Source organism: Drosophila bipectinata, chromosome 3R (assembly GCF_030179905.1).
Source record: "Drosophila bipectinata strain 14024-0381.07 chromosome 3R, DbipHiC1v2, whole genome shotgun sequence".
Classification (NCBI taxonomy): domain Eukaryota; kingdom Metazoa; phylum Arthropoda; class Insecta; order Diptera; family Drosophilidae; genus Drosophila; species Drosophila bipectinata.
The window spans coordinates 6,029,092-6,048,634 of record NC_091739.1 but is presented as its reverse complement, the minus strand read 5'-3'; the positions used below and the strand labels follow the sequence as shown (position 1 = coordinate 6,048,634).

Here is a 19,543-nt window from a genome sequence, read left to right as displayed (position 1 = left end):
TTTTAGTTTTTGATAACTGCCGGTCAAGATCAGTTAAGATTAGGGTTTGGCCTTCATTTTATGTTCTTTATGTTTTACGACCGCCTGTACACCCATAAAAGTGAATCAAAACGAGATCTCCAAAGACAAGAAGCTGCGGCAAGTGACATTTTTTTGTGGAACAAGACCGATCATAAAGCATATTACTTCATTAAAAATAAAAACTATACTAAATGCTGAGACCGAATTCGGGGTGTTTATGTTCCGGTCACCTTTAATATAGCCGAGTTAAGGTCTTTTGGGTCTTGTGATTCTTAAAGCACAAGGGTCTTGTGATTCTACTGACTAATTATAATTAATAAAAGATGTTCGTTTGGCTTAAGCAGGAAAAAAAACCTGTAAAAATGGAGCTTGTTGAAAATATTTCTCAGCAGTAAAATTTTTTTTGTTTCAAAAGCCTTTAAGTAGTTTTTAGATTAAATTTTTTAATAATAGTCCACCTAGTAGACTATAATGTTTATCTTGCAGAGCATACAAATTTCAGTCAAAGAAAAAATTGATGCCAAGCATTATAGGCCTTTTCAAAAACAACCTTAGGGTCATAACTTACGAGCTTTTTGTTTTTTGGCAGGCTTAGAACATGAAATGCTGTGTGGTCTGCATGTCAGGGGTCACGTTTCAAATGGACGCATATCTGGCGACCAATTTGCGGTAAAAATGTGTGCCACATGACAAGCAATTAACAAGCTCGGACTGCGACAAAGTACGTGCCCAGGTTGGGGGTTTAGTGAACTCAGTCGCAAAAGCGATAAATTTATGACAAATTTTCAAAAGAAATGGTCCGGCCAGACTGCGTGTGGTTTGGTTATCATGGCGATGGTGATGGTGTTTGTTCTCCATCGACCAGACCGTTTTGGAACTTTTTTTCGACGTGGCGGCACTTAACACCACGCATCATTTTAATTATTTATTTGGCCATAAAACAGTCGAAACGAAGGGAGGGGCCTCGGGTATGGGGCCTTTGGGGCGAGTGGTCAACTTTCGGCACAGTTTTCGTTAGCTGGCGGTTGGAAATCGTTAAATTTAACAAATTGCCAGCGATTTTTATCGCACTCCAAGCCCACAGCAGACGAAAACCCAACCCAACCGAACCAAACCAAACTCTTTCCTGTCCTGTTCGGCCCTGCCCATAGATTGTTTTCCTTATACTCATACTCACTCGTGCTTTTCTGAACTGGCAAATTTATTTATGACCGACGGCCGGCAGATACAGTATTTTTAGTTTCAGTTTTCGGTTTCGACCATAACGCATAATTGGCCAAAGAGTTATGCCAGAGGGAGAGAGATAGATGACTCAGGTACTTGAAACTTTTCCCTAATTAACTTGAATGAAATTCGTTCAAAGGCAAAGAGAGTGCCCGGATCTCATTTTATGGAGTCGTAAAATCTTTGATGTCCTTCTTATCACGTCTTAAATCGCATAAAAACCATCTATCTTACTCTCGACCAACGGTACCGACTAACCCAGCCGAAACGATAAGAATTCTTTAAAAACTAAAATGAAAATTGTAGTACTGCGACCAAGTTCGTTGCCTAAGTCATTCGTTTTTCTCGAGCAAAGTTTCGCCATTTTTCATTAAACTAATCTAAAGCAAGCTAATTAGCAAAAAATGGAATTAAATTACAAATAAACAACTTAATTATTATTGCAAAAATATATTTGAAGCTCGAAAAGAGCCAGCTAATTGCCCGCTACATATGTATATGCAATGAGCCGCACAAACAATTCACAGCGGAGGCCAGTGGAGCAGTAAGCACAAAAACAAGAGCCGCAATAGCCACTGCAAACATGTTAACTGAAAATAACCTGTAATTATAATAATTATCTGTAAATTATATGGCGCACTTACAATTGCACACGGATTCATGCGCTTGTCATAAAAATCCGAAGCAGAGCTTTAACTTAACTTTGGCTTTTAATCTTGCTCGAATTTCATTTCGTCCCGGTTGCAATAGCTTATAAGCTACTGCCGGACTTATCCGGACTGTTGGTCTAATCAATGCACTGCAAGAAAATTATACATTTTCTTAAACTAAGTCTTGAGTTTAATCTTGTATTTAATGTTTTCTTGTTTCAGTACATAAGCTTTACTGGCTGACTTCAGAAACGTGATCATAGCCTCCATTTAGACAAAAATTAAATCAAATTTCATTGGCATGTGTGAAACTGTCGCGCACTCGCATAATTTGTGGCAGTTGTTTCTTTGTTAGTGCTTTTTATTTTTGCCTCCATCCGGTTAAGTAGTTTTTGTTGTTGCCACAGCTCGACTTGATTCCTCGTAATTGAAACGTGTTTGCCACAAGTGGGCATGTTTTTTTGTGTTTTTACTTTTTTTTGGGCTAATTCAACATACAACATTGTCAGATGTTTCGCAGTTGAGTGTCGGTTATAAAGTAATTAGCCTCAATTTAATGTTTATACTTTGTTGATTATGATTATGTTAATTATACGACTTTATGTGACGGTGAAAACAGGGAAACATTCCGGTTGCCCTGTCATCATAATCATTATGATCATTACGATTGTCGCTGTTGACATTGATGAACTCGAAAGTGTGACAAGTCGGCTTGAATTGCTTAATGTTTGTGTAATATGGAAACTTTTCAACTGCCTTGCGTCTTTGAAGTCCATAAAGCATGTCCATAAAGTGGCACCCACTGTCGTTGCTTGTTTCCTGCCAGCTTGTTGCCAAAGTCTTTCGTCCCGGCTAATGGTGTTCTATTAAAAACCACTTTTATTAATTAAGCAAAACAACTTAATTCCCATGTAAAGCGCTGCATCAGCATCACATCATGGGCAGCTGCTCAAGCTATAGCCACGCTAATTGCACCGAGGCATCTGCATCTGCAGACTGCAACTCCCAATCCCAATCTCAATCCAGGTCCCAGTCCCAGGCAACAGACACCTGAACACTTTGAAACGAAAACACGATAAATGGGTTTAATAATGGCGGCAATTAAATGGATACACGTTGCTACACTGCTCGCACTGGGCTCTCCTATATACCGTGCATATTGTAGAAGTTGGACCCCGATCGGGCAGCATCTCAATTACCGGTGCTCTGCATGGCGCTTCACGGTTGAGAAATTCGACGCCACTTTCAAAAACGCATCAGTCAAATGGTCATCTCTGGTCCCTCAGCCTCCTGGCTGCATTTTGTTTTGAGCGAGGCGTTGATTCTCCTCTTTTCGGCTTTCGGGTTTCGGTTTGTTTGGCTCACTCATCAGCAATTTATTAAAACTCATCAATACTCATCAGGGGCAAAAAACAAAGCAAACAAGAAAGATTCAAACAGCGAGCTGATTTGATTCTTCAAAAAAATATAAAAACCGATCGAAAGATAAAAAAAGAGGAGGGATGCCTGGGGCTAATTTGGCGCAGCCACAAAAATTGAAATAGATTTGTTTAACTTTTGATTATTAAGGGTATTGGGTAAGAGGCGTGTCTGAAGAGTATTTGCTTTCAAGGGTATGGGGCTTAAAAAAGTTGTAAAAGTTATTTTATTTTATAAAATATATAATACAGAACATTGTCAGTTCGTCTTCTATTAATTAACATCTGCCTACTACTTCTGTCTACCATTACCTCTCAGCTTGACCTGCCAGCATTTTCACCTTCTGATCCAATGATTTGTCTGAATTTTCAACTCATTTATCTGTGTACACTGCCACAAATTTTCGTCTGTCTATTTTCTGGGCAACATTCTGCCCCTCTGAGCCATTGTCAGTCTAGAAATGTGTACAAACAAAATGTTTTGCATATGTCGGAGGCTCTCAAAATGCTAAAGGCCATCAATCCGGCGGGCATCAATTTGGGAAATGCATCAAAGTTGGCAGCTCGAACAGCTTGATTAGTTGTACAACCTCCGAGTCGAGAGCTGTTGGCCCGGCCAAGTGCATGTCGGCTCATTAGCTGCCGCCACTGATGATGAGCTGGATGACCGACTGGAGGCTGGGGCGGTGCGAGCTGTGAAATTGGTTATCGAAAGCCAAACGAACTCGAGCTCTCGTCTGGTGTCTACATCAAATTTAAGTTTTAATAATTGGCTCACATTTATTTGCTGCCTTAATTTGATTGTGCCGTCAAATGGTTTTGTGCATTCGTAGCCTCAATTAATCATTGCTCATTGATGATTGTTGTTTCTGATGTGTTCGATCTTGTTGTGGGCGTGTTAGCCTTAATGAAGCTGGCTAATGCGGAGAACGATGATGAAAGATGAGCCTGAGAATCAGCCAAACAGAAAGGGAGTATTCTAAAGTTGATTGAATAAATTGAAAAACTTCCATATTTGTTAGAGAGCTTGAGAAGAAATGTCAGGTAGTTGGAAAAACATTTCAAGTATTTTAGTTGGGAAAAAGTTATTTTGTGTAAAATCGCGAACCTTCTCAATTCGATTAAAAAGCGCTTGCCCAGCACGCGCAGGAAACAGGCCAAAAGCAACAAAGTATAAAACTTCATTAACAAGTTGGCAAGACTTTGGCAGACCTTTTGTCGCCTTTTGCCAGAGCTGGCCAAATTGAAATTGGAAATGTGCTGGGCCTCGAACCCCAGCCGGGCTGGGTGGATGATGTTGTTTTTGCCATTCGGCCGGGCCATAATCTGTGTCGCCGGATCAGCGGCAAAAGTGTTTGGATATTTGTTTAATGAAAAGCGAAACCAACGCGGATTGAGATCCCGAAACCCTTGAGGATCCCTGGAGGCATACTCGACGTGGAGGCATCCTATCGTGCGGCAAATATCAAGTCATCGGCTTTAGTCACACTTAACCCATGGTCAGCCAACAAGCAACAACCAACAAGCAACAAGCTGCTCTGTCCCTTATCCGGCATTTGCTGTGCAATTAATTAAGTTGAGCATTTTTAAATGTGTGAGCGCTGGCTGACTTTTTGGCCTGTTACCATTTTAATGTCCCGCCAACAACAACAATCACAGCAGAAATCAGAGGAAGAGACCGAACAAGTTCTTTAACATGTCTAATTAGTTGTTGTGTTGGCTGGTTGTTGTTCTTATTGTTGCTGCTGCTGCGTGCGATAAAAAAATGCATGGCACTCATTTAGTGTTTTCTTAAGCTGAGACATAAATTTGCAAGCAGTTAAAAGGCTTTTGGCCTGATGGCAGCGACGAGTCCCGGATGGTTCCAATCGGCGGACGCAGATAAACTCATTTGCAAAATACTGAGTCGGACATGTGGAGTTCGTGTCGAGTGTGAACCTAATGTGGAGGTTTACCTTTAAGGTTGTCCTTGACTGGAAAAATGTTAAAATATACAAAATAAAAGTGTTTGATTAAAAAAGTGATGTTCCTTCTAAAAAGGAAAGAATTATTTCATTTCAAAGAAACCATTTTCTCATTTAAGTATTTATATAAATTTAACAAACCTATAAACATCTTCCTTCATTTCGATCTGCATTTATGCAAAATGATTTTCAGTCCAGCCCCCTGACTCTCTTAATACGTAGATTAGACTTAATGTGAACTAAATATTGATGACTTCCCCTTCGATTGGGCAGCTGTTTGCTCCTGGCAAGTAAATAAATCCATTTGATTAGCTCTTGGCAAGAAGTTTGGGCCCGTTTGCGTCAGTGCTTGCGTTAATTTGAATTTAATTGTCGGCCAGTTCCCCCGGACTGGCAGAAGTGGCATTAACACATGCCAGAGCCGGCCGAGGCGCCCAAGTCCATGAGCAATGTGTTTGGGTTAAAAATTGTGAGCCACCAGTGGCCACGACTTTGCTGCACTTTTCCAAGCCCCCCAGCTCTCTTTTCTCTCCAGCTGACTCCTTTTTTTCTGGAACTTCGTGCCTCGTCTGAGCCAAACTCTATGTCATTTTAATGGCCGGCGCTGCTGTTGCTGTTGCTGCTGCAGCGTCTGTAAATGACCAATGGCGTTTTCAACTGGTTGTTGCTGCAGCTGTACACACACACCGCCCCTCTTGGCCATGCCCTCTCCAAGCCCCCACCATCTCAACCCCCGACGATCAGAGTCGCCCAACCCCAAACGGAACTGCGTGCGAAATTGCAGCAGCGAAGCAAATCGTCTTGCACTTAAAAAAATATTTTATAAGGGGAAACTTTAAATAATTAACCATAGCTTATTATATCCACATAAATCCTTATATCTCATTTAAACTAAAAAAGAGACAAAATTTGTCTTTTAAAAATCCAACCTTATTTTTATTACAGTGTGGCAAAAAAAATACTAAGCTTGAGTTGTGGCAGTCGAGACGTCGCTTCTCTTGCCTCCCGGTAGCAGGCAACGCTGACAGCCCGCCGGCTGACGTGCCAAACACTGTCCACCATCCACTGACCATTGGCCAGTCGCACCACCAGCACCAGCACCACCACCACTTGCCACAATTCGAGGTACGCTGCAGCCTGTTTGGGACTCCATTTGAGCCAGACTTTAAGGCCAACATGGCAGGCAGCTCGTTTTCGGGGTAATTAATCATGCTGCATAAATTAATGTAACCAGAAGTTAATTAACTTAAGTTTATTTGCACGGCTTTTGCTTAGAGGCACACTCATCATTTGCACAGCCAGTGGAGGGTATGTATTTATGTAGTATATAGCGCCATCTATCTAACATAGCTTAAGGTTGTTAGATATAAATACAGGCTTGTATTTATAAAATATATAATTATAGGAAAGATTATTATCTCATTTTTGTTTCAACAACTCTATGTTTTTCTCCCACAACAGTTTCTTTGATTTTTTTTAAAGAATTTCAACTATTTCTGATCTCGTAATCCCCTCTAAAAAACGGAAACCCTTACCAAATCGTTGCAGGTGTTTCCCACTGCGGTTGCCCCTTCTAATCCATTCTCAATTTGCCAGATTCCCCCTAATGAGCAACTGCAACTGCAACAGAAATGTGTTAATTAACTGCCTCAATGTGGCAGCTGCTGTTGTTTTGATTTTGGCTCAGAGAATGGCATTCAGAGTGCAACAGGGGACACCTCCTCTACTGCGCTGCAGTCGAACTCCGATGGAGTTCCCCTCAGCTATGGGAATTGCATTGCGACCCCATAATTTAGCCGATTGTCAGCGTTGAAACTTGGCTAACTTTGGTTGCTGGGCCGCACCCATTAATTATTTTAAAGTAGTTGGTCGGCGCGATGTTGCCTTTTCAGCGCCGTAGATTCATCGACTGTGCCGCAAAAACTTTTAGCATACAACAGTGTGGTTCGGGGTTGCACCACCCCCGCCTGCCTTCTTTTCGAGGGGAGTTCAAAAAGGTTTTAATAGCAAATGTCGGCAATTTGTCGGCGGCGACAAAGCGAAATGGCTTTTAAATTGAGCTTCACTCATGTTCGGGGGCGTGCCGAGCGCCCACATCCACTTATTGATTCTGTTATGGCTGGGCGGTCTGGGATTGGGCCAAAGGTTAATTAGTTAATTGGCTGGACAGGTGAACTTAAGAAGGATTTACAGGAAAATGCGTATGTTGTATGAGAAGACTCTGAGCGGCTTTAATCGAGAAAGTACTAAGAAGTAAGTTTTATAAATAGCATAAAGAATGACTCATACATTTGAGAAACTCATCAAAACTCATCATCATTATGGCAAACCTCATTTTGAACTTCTTTCTCCCTCCATTTGGTTGAAATTCATAATTTGAAACTTGCTCCAATTGCCACTCCCCGAAAAAGAAAGGGTTTCGAAATAATAAGTTCAAATGACCAAAAGATTCATGGCTTACACACCCACCTTGGTTCCAAAAAAAAAATAAAAAATATAAAAATTAGGGGCCTCCCAGAAAGTAGAGCGAGGCATTTAACGAGTCCCGGCGCCCAATTCGGTTCCCAAAAGCGTCTCTTTAGACAAATGGCTCGCCATTTATCTTGGGCCATTAATTTATAAATATAACTAAGGCAGATTCTAAAACAAAAACCAAAACAAAAACAAATACGAAACGAAACTTAAGAAATGAAGCTTCGCGTGCACAATGTGGGCGTGGCTGGGGAGTGCGCCAAATGGGCGCTCATTAATTTCCACAAAATGAGGGAATTTTCAAATAAAACCGAAATGAATCAAATTGAATTTTTCACCGCTGCGATCGTTGGCGTGCTCAAGTATAAATATTCGTGGCTAATTAATGTTAATTTTCGTGATTCTCCCCTCAGAAGGCAGCCACATAAATTTTCCACTCCAACAAGTCCACAATTATACGAAATTAACAAATCATTTGTGCGGCAATCTGTCAAAGTTTTCCCCTCAGAACTCGTATTATTTAGACTTTTTTATATCTGCAGAGAAGACAATGCAATTGCCTTAATTTACGCTATAAATTAAATGCACTTCCCACTTTAATTTAATTGGCAATTATTAAGAGTCTTTAATTAGCAGAGACAAGTAAAATCTTTCTAGAAGAGGATCATGTGGAGTTATTAATACTCTTTCTAAAAGGTAATCACCAATAAACTTAAAAAGTTCTTAATTTAAAGTCTAATATCATTGTTTTTCCTTGCCTTTCCAGCCTTGGGGTATTTATTTTTTATTAATGGGTATTCAAAATTATTTGTTGACTTTTTTGTCGACTCGATCGTTAAATTGCAATTACGTAATGGCAGTATGAGCAGTATGGGGCGTCATCAGCTTGCTGGTGCGCATTTTCAATTAAAAAAGCATTAAAATAAAAAATATAAAAAAAAACCATGGGCCATGCACTCGGAAGGAATTGCAATTGGAATCGGAATGGACAGCACCCATGCTCACCTGCCATAGAAGATTCCTGCCGATTCGCACAGATCTTGCCCTGCCTTAGTTCCAGTCGATCATGGTGTTATTTATGGCAGTGAGAAAATTAACTTTTCCTGCCGGCTGACATGGAAACCAATTTGCCAATTGACGCCTCAACCTCTGGCGGGCATCTTTTGGCCACGGCTCCGCGTTTGGAATTTCTTTTTCCTTTAGCTCTTGTGGCCCAGTCATTCAATTAAATTTATGTTCGAACAGGAGGCGCCAGACGAGTCAGGGGCTCGAACTGGGACTGAGTAATCGCTGATTTACGATCTGGAAACAAAAAACACTTTGCAATTATTAAACGTACTATTTTTATTGTTGTTTTTTAAGTATTGCTCTTGCTGTTGGTGTTGTTGCTGTTGTATCGACCGCCCAAGTTGTGCGCCAAATGAGGTTTAAACTGCAATTCCGTTTACATTTGGCAAACTTTTCCCATACAAATTGCCGCTAAATAGCGAAAACCTGACACAACAATAACAACTTGGACGCCTACGCCGTTGCCAGCACGTCCGTTGTTGTTGTCGTCGTTGATGAGGCACTGCAGCAAGTGTCAGGCCCATCAACCAATACCCTCACCTCACCTCTCTAACCTGTCAAATTTGCAGTGCCCGGGGAACTAATGACGCCCTTAATATGCTCCAAGTGCCTTCTGACTTGGCTGAAAGCCATTTCCCTTTCGCTTAAGCAGAAGCCTTTTGTTTTCAAAGTCATCGTCTTTGTTTCTTCGTCATCGTTGCAGACACGTCAAAATCAAACGAAAGAGGTTTGCCAAGGAAATATGACCTTAGAATGCACTTCAAATGAAAATTTATATCAATGTAGGCTAAAATAAAAGTCTTAAAAATTGATTTACATTTGTTGATACCTTTTAAATAATTATATAGTACGATCGTTTCCTAAATTAGTTCTCTGTTACGTACATTTTAATAATTTGATGCATTCCTTCTGTATCCATTTTGGTGCTTCTACATCATTTAAGAAATTACAAATATTAAAATAATTGTATGGTTTTCCACCTCACATACTCTTTCAAAACTCATTGTTTTAATGTTGTCTTACATTACCAGCAACATGTTGACCAACTGTCTAAAGCCAAATCCATACTAAACCCATATTTGTGAATATGTTGAGCCATCAAAAGGGCAAACAAAATGGATTGACGGTTAACCCCTATTCTAGATAGCCCAAGTTACTCTCTATTACAGAGCTACTCCCCTATAAAATATAAAGCCCGAGCAGGTGTCTCAGCAGCTTTCGCAATAGACAACTTCATTTTGTGGGCCGAGCCTAAAGACTCATAAATTTCCAGCCCACAGAATAAAAGCAGACCAAACTGATATGAATATATAGATATGTTCTCGTATAATTGCATATGTGTATATGCCTGGGCCCATTCCAAGTGCAATTAAGTAATTCTCACATCGTTTATGCAAAATACGAGAATTTCCAGGCATTCTGCCAGAGCACCCCCATGATAAAAAAAATAGAAACCCTTGGTTGCAGGGTTCTGCCCCTGGTTTTGGTTCTGGTGATTGCTCGCGTGCAACCTCAACACCCTTTGCTTGTAGTCAAGTGGCCCATAAATTGTTGGCCAAGTTTTCACGGTGCCCGCCCACTTTTCGTTGCGCTGCTTTGACAACGGCAATTACCTTGAACTTTTCGCCGGATCGCTGGTCCTTTACCGGCCATATAGCCAAAAAAAAAAAACAAAACAAAAAGAAACTGACGCAAAAAACTAAATGCAAGAAAATTTATTTATATTGCTTATTGCTGGCGGGCTGCAGTTTTGGGCCTCGGCCTGTGATGTCTTCCCGTTTTGTCAGTTTAATTTTTGGTTTAGTTCGCTTTTCGCTTTAAATGAACCCAAATTGCCGGCCCATTAGCTTCGTGTTGATGCCGCTGCTCTATATGCATATATTACATATATAACCCCGAAGCAATCACTGTGTAGTAAATATATTTTTTACAACCAATCGTTTGCATTTTGAATATCAATTTATTTTCCCCCCAAGACCCCACCCTTCTATCTTGGCCCGGTATGCAATCAATTTCGGCATTTAGCCGCTGCTATCGACTGACATTTATTTTCTGGCCGCTTTATGAGACCGTAATTCGTAATTGTTGATTCGAGTTTTTACTGTCAATGTTTAGCACACAACAATTGCAGTTCGTCGATGGCAGGGCATTGGTTTTTCATCATCAACAACTCAATAAAGGAAAAACCTTGTTAGCAATATATGTATGTCTGAAGTTTTGGGGGCCCTTTTGCTGATTGTTTGACAGTTGATCGATATATTTTGTGGATATGTAATGGGTCTATCATGCAATGGGCCAAAGCTTACCAACATGTGAGGATTTAAGATTCTAAGAGGGATTTATAGTAAAAACTTTAAAGGCCATTTGAAGTAAAGAGTTATTTTTTCATTCGTTTAATGTTTTAATGTAGGCTTTAGTTATTAAACAGTTTTCATTATTCTATACACACTTGACAAATAATTTACAAAAGTTTAAAGGAACACAAATAGCAGAGACCTTAGTCCTTGGTAGATCCAAAATTCTACTTTTCCCTATCTCCATCTCTTTCCCTTTCTCGATCCCTCTCTCGCTCCCGTTCTCGCTCCCTCAGATAGAGTTGCTGCTGCTGGAGGAAGTGTTGCTGCTGCTGCTGGTGTTGCTGCTGCAAGTGTTGCTGGTGCTGCTGCAGCAACTGATGCTGTTGCTGGGGACTGAGAGCCTGGGGACTCTCGCCCGGATTAAGCTGTTGCTGGTGCTGGAGGAACTGTTGCTGGTGCTGGGCTAGCTGTTGCTGGAACTGCTCCCGTAGTCTCTGATGCTCCTCCGCATCCATTTCGCTGCCGTAGTCGTCCATGTCGATCACTTCGTCCTCGTCGTCCTCCTCGATCTCGTCGTCGTCTTCCTGATCCTCGCCATCCTCGTAGCTGTGCTGGGATCCCTCGTTCTTGGCATCATCCTCGCCATCACCACCTCCACCGCCTCCCGAGGAACTGCCCTTGTTGCTCTTCGTGTCGCTGCCATCGCCGCCCTCCTGTTGCATCCTCTTGTGCTTGGTACGGCGGTTTTGGAACCAAACTTTTACCTGATCAGGATACAGAAATGGTATATGTATTATTATAAAGAAATATCATTTTTAAACCATATTTTAAAGGATATAATTCTAGTCGCCCTTACGAAACAATTGAGTTTGATACTGATTTTTTCAGTGAGGGTCTTAGGGAGGGTCTTTAACCCTTCCATTTGGTTGTTGTTTTCCGTTTTTTGGCAAGTCGTAAATAAATTTAACGAGTCTTTTAATTCTATTTACGGCCTGCCTCCCAGCTATGCCCCCGAGGGTGTAAAGTCAATTGCCCCCTGCCCCCAACCCTGCCCCTTATGGCGCTAATAACTCAGTAACTCCGGCACTTCTTGGGCTAACGACCAGACGACATGCAATCACTTAGCTTCTGGCCTGGCCCATAAAAGGGGTTGGAACGGGTAAAGGAGCGGAGATGGAGATGGAATGCCACAGGGGTGTTTATTGAATTTGATGCGCATTAAGAGAGCAAAGGGTTGGGAAGGTTCCCTGGGCGAAGCTTACCTGGGTTTCGGTCAGACTGAGTCCCTGGGCCAATTGCTTTCGCTCTGCTCCCACCACGTAGTGATTCCCCTCGAAGGCGTGCTCCAGCTTGAGCAACTGCGTCGGCGAGAAGGCGGTACGAACGCGTTTCGGCTTACGGAATGGCTGGAACAGAAAATCTGCAAGGAAAAGTAACCAAAATTTGAGTAAATATATGAAAAATTACACATTATATCAATCGCTATAATCCTTTGATGAACGATTTATTTTCTGTGTGGTGGCTTGCCAATTAGATGAAACGGCTTCTTAAATTGTTGATTATGAATTCCGGGAATGCCGCCGGCAAAGATGCCGCACACTCAGCAACTCGCATACTTGCATGTTGCACACGCTCATTACAAAACAATAAACAAATTTCCAGACATGGGCCGCAAAAAACACAAAAGGCTTCTGGTTCGTGCCGCTGTCGGCGCTGTGTCCGGGCCCATGTCCCAGAATCGCTGATAAGGCCAAAACAATTGGGCCCGGCTAGCGAGCGGCCGCGAAACTGGCCAGCTGAGTTGGCCAGCTCTTCTGGACGCCAAGGCGAACACTTTAGCGCGCCTAAAAGCCGCCAACGACGCCTCTTGGGCCGAGGATCCATTGTTCTACCTTCCAGCGGGCACAACGTGATATTTTGACGTTTATCACGATTTCTGGAAGCCCCAACCTCCACCTCCCAACTAAATTGAAGCTCAGCGGCTGCCAGTTAACAAATTTTCAATTGAGCCACAATTTGAATATTGATACGAGGCAGGGGCTACTGTGCAACATGAGGCAGAGATTTGTGATATTGCAGAGGAAAAATATGATGGTTAATACAAACGTTTTTGGGAAAAGTATAAAGGTATCGCTTTATATATTATTATTATGCTTTCTTTTAGCTTAAACTAACATTTATCTTTCTATTTAACGTCATTGAAAGGATGTCTTGGAAGTGAAATGACTTTTAGCCAAAAATAATAATAGATCATATCCCTAGCCAGACTTGTTGTGATATCATTTCGGTGAACAAGCCTAAGTCACAGGAATCCCTAGCCCCGCAATCCCTAGGTGTGCCAATTATAAAATCAATATTGACACAGCAGAATCGAATCGATTTCGGAGACAGGAAGTCCACACAATGCCACCAAACAGAAGCTAAGCCAATGCGAAAATAAACAGCTAATAAACAAAAAGGCAAGCGAAAGGGCGCGAAGATATTAGATACAACCCCGGACTGAAATGTATCTTGTAACTCGTGCATTGTATCTTGTTAGCGCTGCCAGGCCTGGAAAAACAAAAACAAACCAAGGAGCAGACAGAAAGGATGGCAGGCAGGAAGGACAACCGGAGGGAGCGGGTCGGGAACTTGTCAATTTGACACTTCATAAATGCAGGCTCGGGCCATTGATGGCCATGTATCTGACAGATGCAACTGACTGACTGCGAGATGCTCGCTCTCGTGCGTGCTTGGTTTTTGCTATGAACTTGACAAACGATTGCCAGGAGCGAGCCGAGTCGATCCCAAGCATCCAGAATGATCTAGTTTCTTTTTGTTTTCTCTGTAAATGTATCTTTTTATGAACCCGGGCGATCGCTTGACATTTGTTACATTTGACAGCTAACAATGTAGCTACAAGATACACGACTGCCCAGCGCCTTAGAAGTGCCTCTATCTGCAATATAATTGATAATGCCGCCGCTCACAATGGCCACTTAATTATTTTTTCCTCTGGCTTTTTTTTGCTAGATCTCGCAGCATCTCTCCGCATCTCTCAATGAAGTGTATAAATGTTTTTTTTTTAGGTGCGGACACAAAAGAAACCGCCGTGCGAAAATACGCGCAATTGACAATTAATTGATGTGTCCGCTCTGCCGGCCATGTGGTTGTTGTATTTATTTTTTCCCCGCTCGCTACTCTTGCTCACACCCTTGTCAGCTGTCATTTTTTTATACATATAATTTATTTTTTGCCCATGATGGAAGTGCCATCGATGCGTTTCGTTTTCGTTTCGTTTGTTCGACTGTCCTGGCTCTTTTTTGTTCCCCTTATTATTTATCACTTATCTGCAATTGTATTTGTTCGGATTTTTTTCATGGAGTTAGGGCTTAATTTTTATGCTCTCATGATTTTTTCATTAATTTATTGCCTCGGTAGCATTGCATTCCTCGATTGCCCCGAGCTATGCTCCGAGGACATTGACTCGAACTCGATAATTGAAATCAAATGCTCTGAAAGTCAGCAAGGATGTAGACTTGATCGATTGGACAGGATTTTCCTTTTGATGCTCGGATGTGAATGGGATTTGTGGGTTTAATTAGAGTGGAAATCGTTCCTATATAGGTATGGTTAATTAAAATATTAGGGGTGCTTTTTACTGATACTGAAACTCTGCTTTCGCCTATAGAGTTGAAAAACAAAAATGAAAATCTTCCTTTTTATATTTAGCAATAAATACATATTGAGTTCTTCGGCAATATAATAGTAATCTTCTCGCGCACTCAATGAAATTTTCGTCACCTTCCTGAAGTTACAGAGATTTAACGTTGGTTATGACTATTTTATTATATTAATTTTATTTTCAACATATAATGTTTAATATACATAAATTTTAAGGTATGGAAATATATTAAAAAAAAAAACATATTTCAATTTCAGTTTTCTAGTATTTGACGGATACCATCGCCTAAAATTTGTTTCAAAAAACGTATGATGAACTCATCATCCTATTAATTTTGACCCCTTTTCATGAATTTTTATCAGCTGTCTTAGTGGGCAACACCTTAAAAAGTGTAAGCACGTGCAACCTGTAACGAGTTGATGATACATTTTGACCATTATCTTCAAAAAATAATAGGACAATGGAAATATGTAACCCTCTATTACTCACACGGCTGAGAAAAGGAAAAAGAAAAACATTTACAATTAATGGAATCGTTATGCGAAACATTGACATCTCAGGATCATAAATCAAGCGAAAATTACAGTCGGAAAGGAGGAAAGTGAGAAGGGAGCTGGGGAAAGTGGTCGGGGACAGGAGGAGCCGGCCAGAAGCAGAAGCCGAAGTCAAACGGGAAATGGAAAAAGGGAGAAAATAATGAAACATCGTACAACATAATTAAGGCGTAACGGGGATGTGTACGTACCACTTGGGGCAGGTGAAAGGCGTGTGAGTGTGCCGAAAATTATTTTCATTTACCAGCCAAAAAATTCAGAAACAGAAAAAACAAGAACCAAAGGCGAGGCAAAAAGCCAAGTAAAGAAGGCATGAAAATTCAAATGGTAATTATGGAAGAGTGGCGAATGAAAAAAATGGTTAAAGAGTAATAAATGACAATGTTTTTGAGATGCGCTTTGCGGTTTCTTTATTCCATTTCTATATATTTTTTGTACATTTCTTGGTTCTTGGTCGGTTTGCCCCAAAACCTCAATTAAAAACGCATTAACATTTCACTCGCTGCACTTTGGAGCTGTATGAGTGTATATATTACACATACGCCGCATGGGCCCAACTGGCAACTGGCGCCGTCTGCTGGCCATTAATGGTAATTTCGACTACTAACACACACTGACACACATACACACTCGGATGGCCATTTAGGTACGCTGCTTGACCTAACGATGTGTGTAATGTTGTTTAAACAATTTAATTAAAATGTAATTTGTTTGGAAATAGTTATCAAAATGGGTTTGGTTCGGCTGCCCTGCCTCGCTCGCTCGCTCGCTCACTCTCTCCCTATCTCTTTCACAATTTCCATTCTCGCTCTCCTTCTCCGGCTGATGATGATGACGCTGATACACGTCTAATTAACTTGTAATAAATGTTTGCCATTTGCTTATTTAACTTTAATTATACAGAGCAGCCCGGCAACAACAGCCACTCGCAACAAGAGCAGCAACAACAGCGATAACTGAATAATTGCTTGATTGAGGTTCTCTTTATTTTAATGGCGTCTGGTTTTTAAGGCAGAGGGGGTTAAAAATGGGTTTAAGGTGTGGTTTCTTCCTTTTTTATTTGGTTCATAGCCCTCCACGTCCATTAGAAATGGTTTTAAATTATAAATAGACTTAAAAACAGAGGGAATAAACCTTAAACCACTTTATAATATTTATCAAAAACATTAATTAATACTTCCACTTTGTAAATGGATTATCCTATCAAGCTCTTCAGTATTATAAATGGCTTGTTGTTTTAAAAATCAATCTAAACTATCGCCAAGTGACTTTTATTAACTGGTTATTCATTGAAATTAGTCCACTATTGATACATTAGAGATATCAATCAACTTTAATTGTTTTATTTGACCAATCTGCATATTCGGCTTTTGGAAATTGATTTTAAAAGAATGTTCAGAATAATTTCTTGATAAACCAGTTAGGTCTAACATTCCAATAAAGTATATATTATATGTATATGTATATAATACTTACTGCCAGGAAATCGTGGAAAAATGCGTCCATGTCGGCTGATCAGCCAGGGATACAGTGGATAACTGTCGCGTATCAGATGCGGAGGTCCACCGAAGGGATGGTGACCGTGGGGCGATGGATGTACGGGATGGGGCCCGCCCGGGAAAATGCCGAGCGGTATTTGGCCGGGCGGCAGATGCGGATGTGGACCGTGGGGCGGTCCTGTTGGCACGGGAGGATGTGGGTGCGGACCCTGTTGTTGCTGCTGCTGCTGGTGGTGATGGTGCGCCAGGGCGGCGGCCATTTGGAACTGGGCGGCAAGAAAGGGAGGCGGTGGAGGAGGCGCTCCCGCCGCTCGTACCGCCAGAGAAGTGGGTGAGGTGCGGTTTTGGATTAAAGCTAAGTTTGGCGCCGGCAGAGGCAACGGACGGATGAGGGTTCCGATTTGGGGTGGCGGCGGATTCCCGGCTCCCGGCTGTTGGGGGTCCACCGATTTCGGGGGAGATGCCGCAGCGTTTGGAGGCGTTGGCGAGCGGCTGGGTGGCGAACGAGGAGGGCTTCTGGATCTATCGAGGGAGTCCCTTCGGCGACAGTAAATAAACCCTCTGGGCGTCCTTCGTCCGCTGGTATTGGTGTTTGTGGGTGAGGCAGGACTTTCGCTGCGTGGCGGCGGCGAGGATATCACACTGACTCGCAGAGGAGCGGATCTCGACGTCGTTTCACCCACAATTGAGTCGATGCTGAAGGCCAACTTGGGCTTACTGGCGGAGGCGGAAGCGGAAGCGGCGCTCACCGAAACGGAAGTGGAGGCCGTTGAGGAGCTGCTGCTACTGACAAAAGGACTCGTCGGCGCCATGGGCAGCATGTTGAAGGTTTGGCGACCGCAGGTGACCATTTGGTAGGGGTATAATTATTTAAAAAAAAAAAATATATAAATAAAGTACAAGGTTGAAGATTTCTAGCCCGGATTTTGGATGAATCCGAAGTCTCTGTAGAATCTATTTGCGCTTTTTCTGTGCCAACCATTGAGTTTAATCGATCGCGTACAGTGGTCACTGGCTAACACACGCACGCACTGTTCCGGCAGATAGCTGAGGTATCTGTAATGCTTCACCGGTTGGCATCCGTCGGCCTGACATTGATAAACTGGAGCGCGGCGGCGATTGAAGCGTGACCGTACCGCTTCGATAAGCGATTGACAGCGGCGGCGAACGAAACTTTTGCGGTTGCCGCGATGATGATGCGAACTGTCAACGCCATTAGCATTATGCAGCGTCTAAAGGGGTCTAATTGTTCGCTTCTCTCGGCAGCTCCCAGTCTGCTCTCTCCCTCACTCTTGCTGCCTCGCTCTTGGGCTCCCTCTCAGCTTGTTGTTGTTGCTTGTTTCTGGTGGGGGCGTCGGCGAATCGCTGCGTAACTCTCGCGCGGAGCGTTGTTGCGTGGATGCCGTCGCTCGAGTGACACAAAAAAGTGCCAGAGTGCCGGAGCTGTTGCCACAGCGGCTGCTGCTTCTTCTTCCTTTACCGTTGCCTTCCAGTGGAGCTCCAGCGTGCGTCCCTTTCGCACACAGCCCCCCAAAAAGCGCCTGCGCCAAAACAGCACAGAGATAAATATGAAAAAAACCGGCTCGGGGCTGGTGGTGGACCCACCTCCTCTCTCTTTCTAGCTCTCGTGCTCTTCTCCACATAAGGGGTTTTTGTAGGTGTGTGTGTGTGTGGGTTGTTTGGGGCTCTCTCTCTTGCTCTCTTGGCCATTTTTCGCACCAGTTTATGACAGTGAAACAAACAATTTGCGCTAAACAAAACAGCATCATTAAAGCGTTTGTGGTTTTAGTGCCAAGCGGGTTTTCCGGTTCATAGGAGCAAGGGGAAACAGCGGGGGGAGCGACTTGGACAGTGGAAGACTTAAAAATGTCCTTACTAGCCAAGTTCAAGCCGGAAAATAGACTTTATTTTCGAATAGTTCGCTTGTTTTGGACTATTCAGTAGTTTCATTAAATGAGATGTATAATATACATACATATTTTAATAAATGATGGGTATAATGTGGGTAATTAGGGATTTTAATATGATCTCTAAGTCTTACAAAAACCCCATAATTAAATATTTTATTTTTCAATTCCACTGTGCTCTGGCGTCAACGTCATCGCTTATATAGCTTAGACGCCCCGTCGTCAGTGCCCGGCTGTCCTGCCCCCTTTCTGTGGCCCCTTCAATCATCAATCCTTGGCCAAAAAACACCTCTCCCCTTGTTCAGGCTTCCACCATTCTGAATTGGCTCGAATTGGCATCTGCATCATGTTGGTCGAAAGCATTTGTACATGAAAATGGGCGGCAACTTGGTTTCTTCACCTTCGGGGAGCTGCAACCGCTGGCGCACTCTCACACGGTTGCAGAAACACACATACAAACCAGTATCTGTGTATGTGTCTGGGTAGGTGTATCTGCATCTGTATCTGGTCATCCTCATCCGCTGGCTGTGAGTTGTGAAAATAAACACCTCGTTAAAGATGCAGGAGGAGGCATAAAACATGCAGCGCCAACATCGTTGCCTTCTCATAGGTAAATATACTCGGATATATGTGTGTTCGATCCAGCCCCTCTTGGGGCTCACCCCCCTTTCGACCCTCTCATCAGTCTCTTCCTCTTCTTCTTCTGGCCATGAATGGAGCTTGGCCGAAAGGAGTCGAACCGAGGCTGGCAAATAAATTGATGTGCGCTTGCCTGGATTTGTATGCATCTAGATAAGGTTTCCCT

At 42.4% G+C, this 19,543-nt stretch overlaps 1 protein-coding gene across 1 annotated transcript; it reads right to left on the bottom strand.

The window, feature by feature from the left end:
- Window positions 1–11,218: 11,218 nt before the first annotated feature.
- Window positions 11,219–18,238, bottom strand: E5 (empty spiracles homeobox protein E5). The gene is made up of 3 exons (XM_017249646.3): window positions 16,809–18,238; window positions 12,377–12,534; window positions 11,219–11,878 (listed from the first exon to the last, which is right to left on the bottom strand). The coding sequence occupies exons 1-3, from the start codon at window positions 17,680–17,682 to the stop codon at window positions 11,339–11,341; spliced, it is 1,572 nt and encodes a 523-aa protein (XP_017105135.2). The 5' UTR covers window positions 17,683–18,238; the 3' UTR covers window positions 11,219–11,338.
- Between the last annotated feature and the right edge of the window lie 1,305 nt (window positions 18,239–19,543).

Bases quoted from the DNA above. Each gene is read 5' to 3' on its own strand.
- E5 (XM_017249646.3), bottom strand. From the start codon at position 17,682: ATGGTCACCTGCGGTCGCCAAACCTTCAACATGCTGCCCATGGCGCCG. The intron at 12,535-16,808 runs GTAAGTATTATA...TTTTCCTTGCAG, and splicing joins TTTTCCACGATTTCCTGGCA to ATTTTCTGTTCCAGCCATTC. The intron at 11,879-12,376 runs GTAAGCTTCGCC...TATCCTGATCAG, and splicing joins TCAGTCTGACCGAAACCCAG to GTAAAAGTTTGGTTCCAAAA.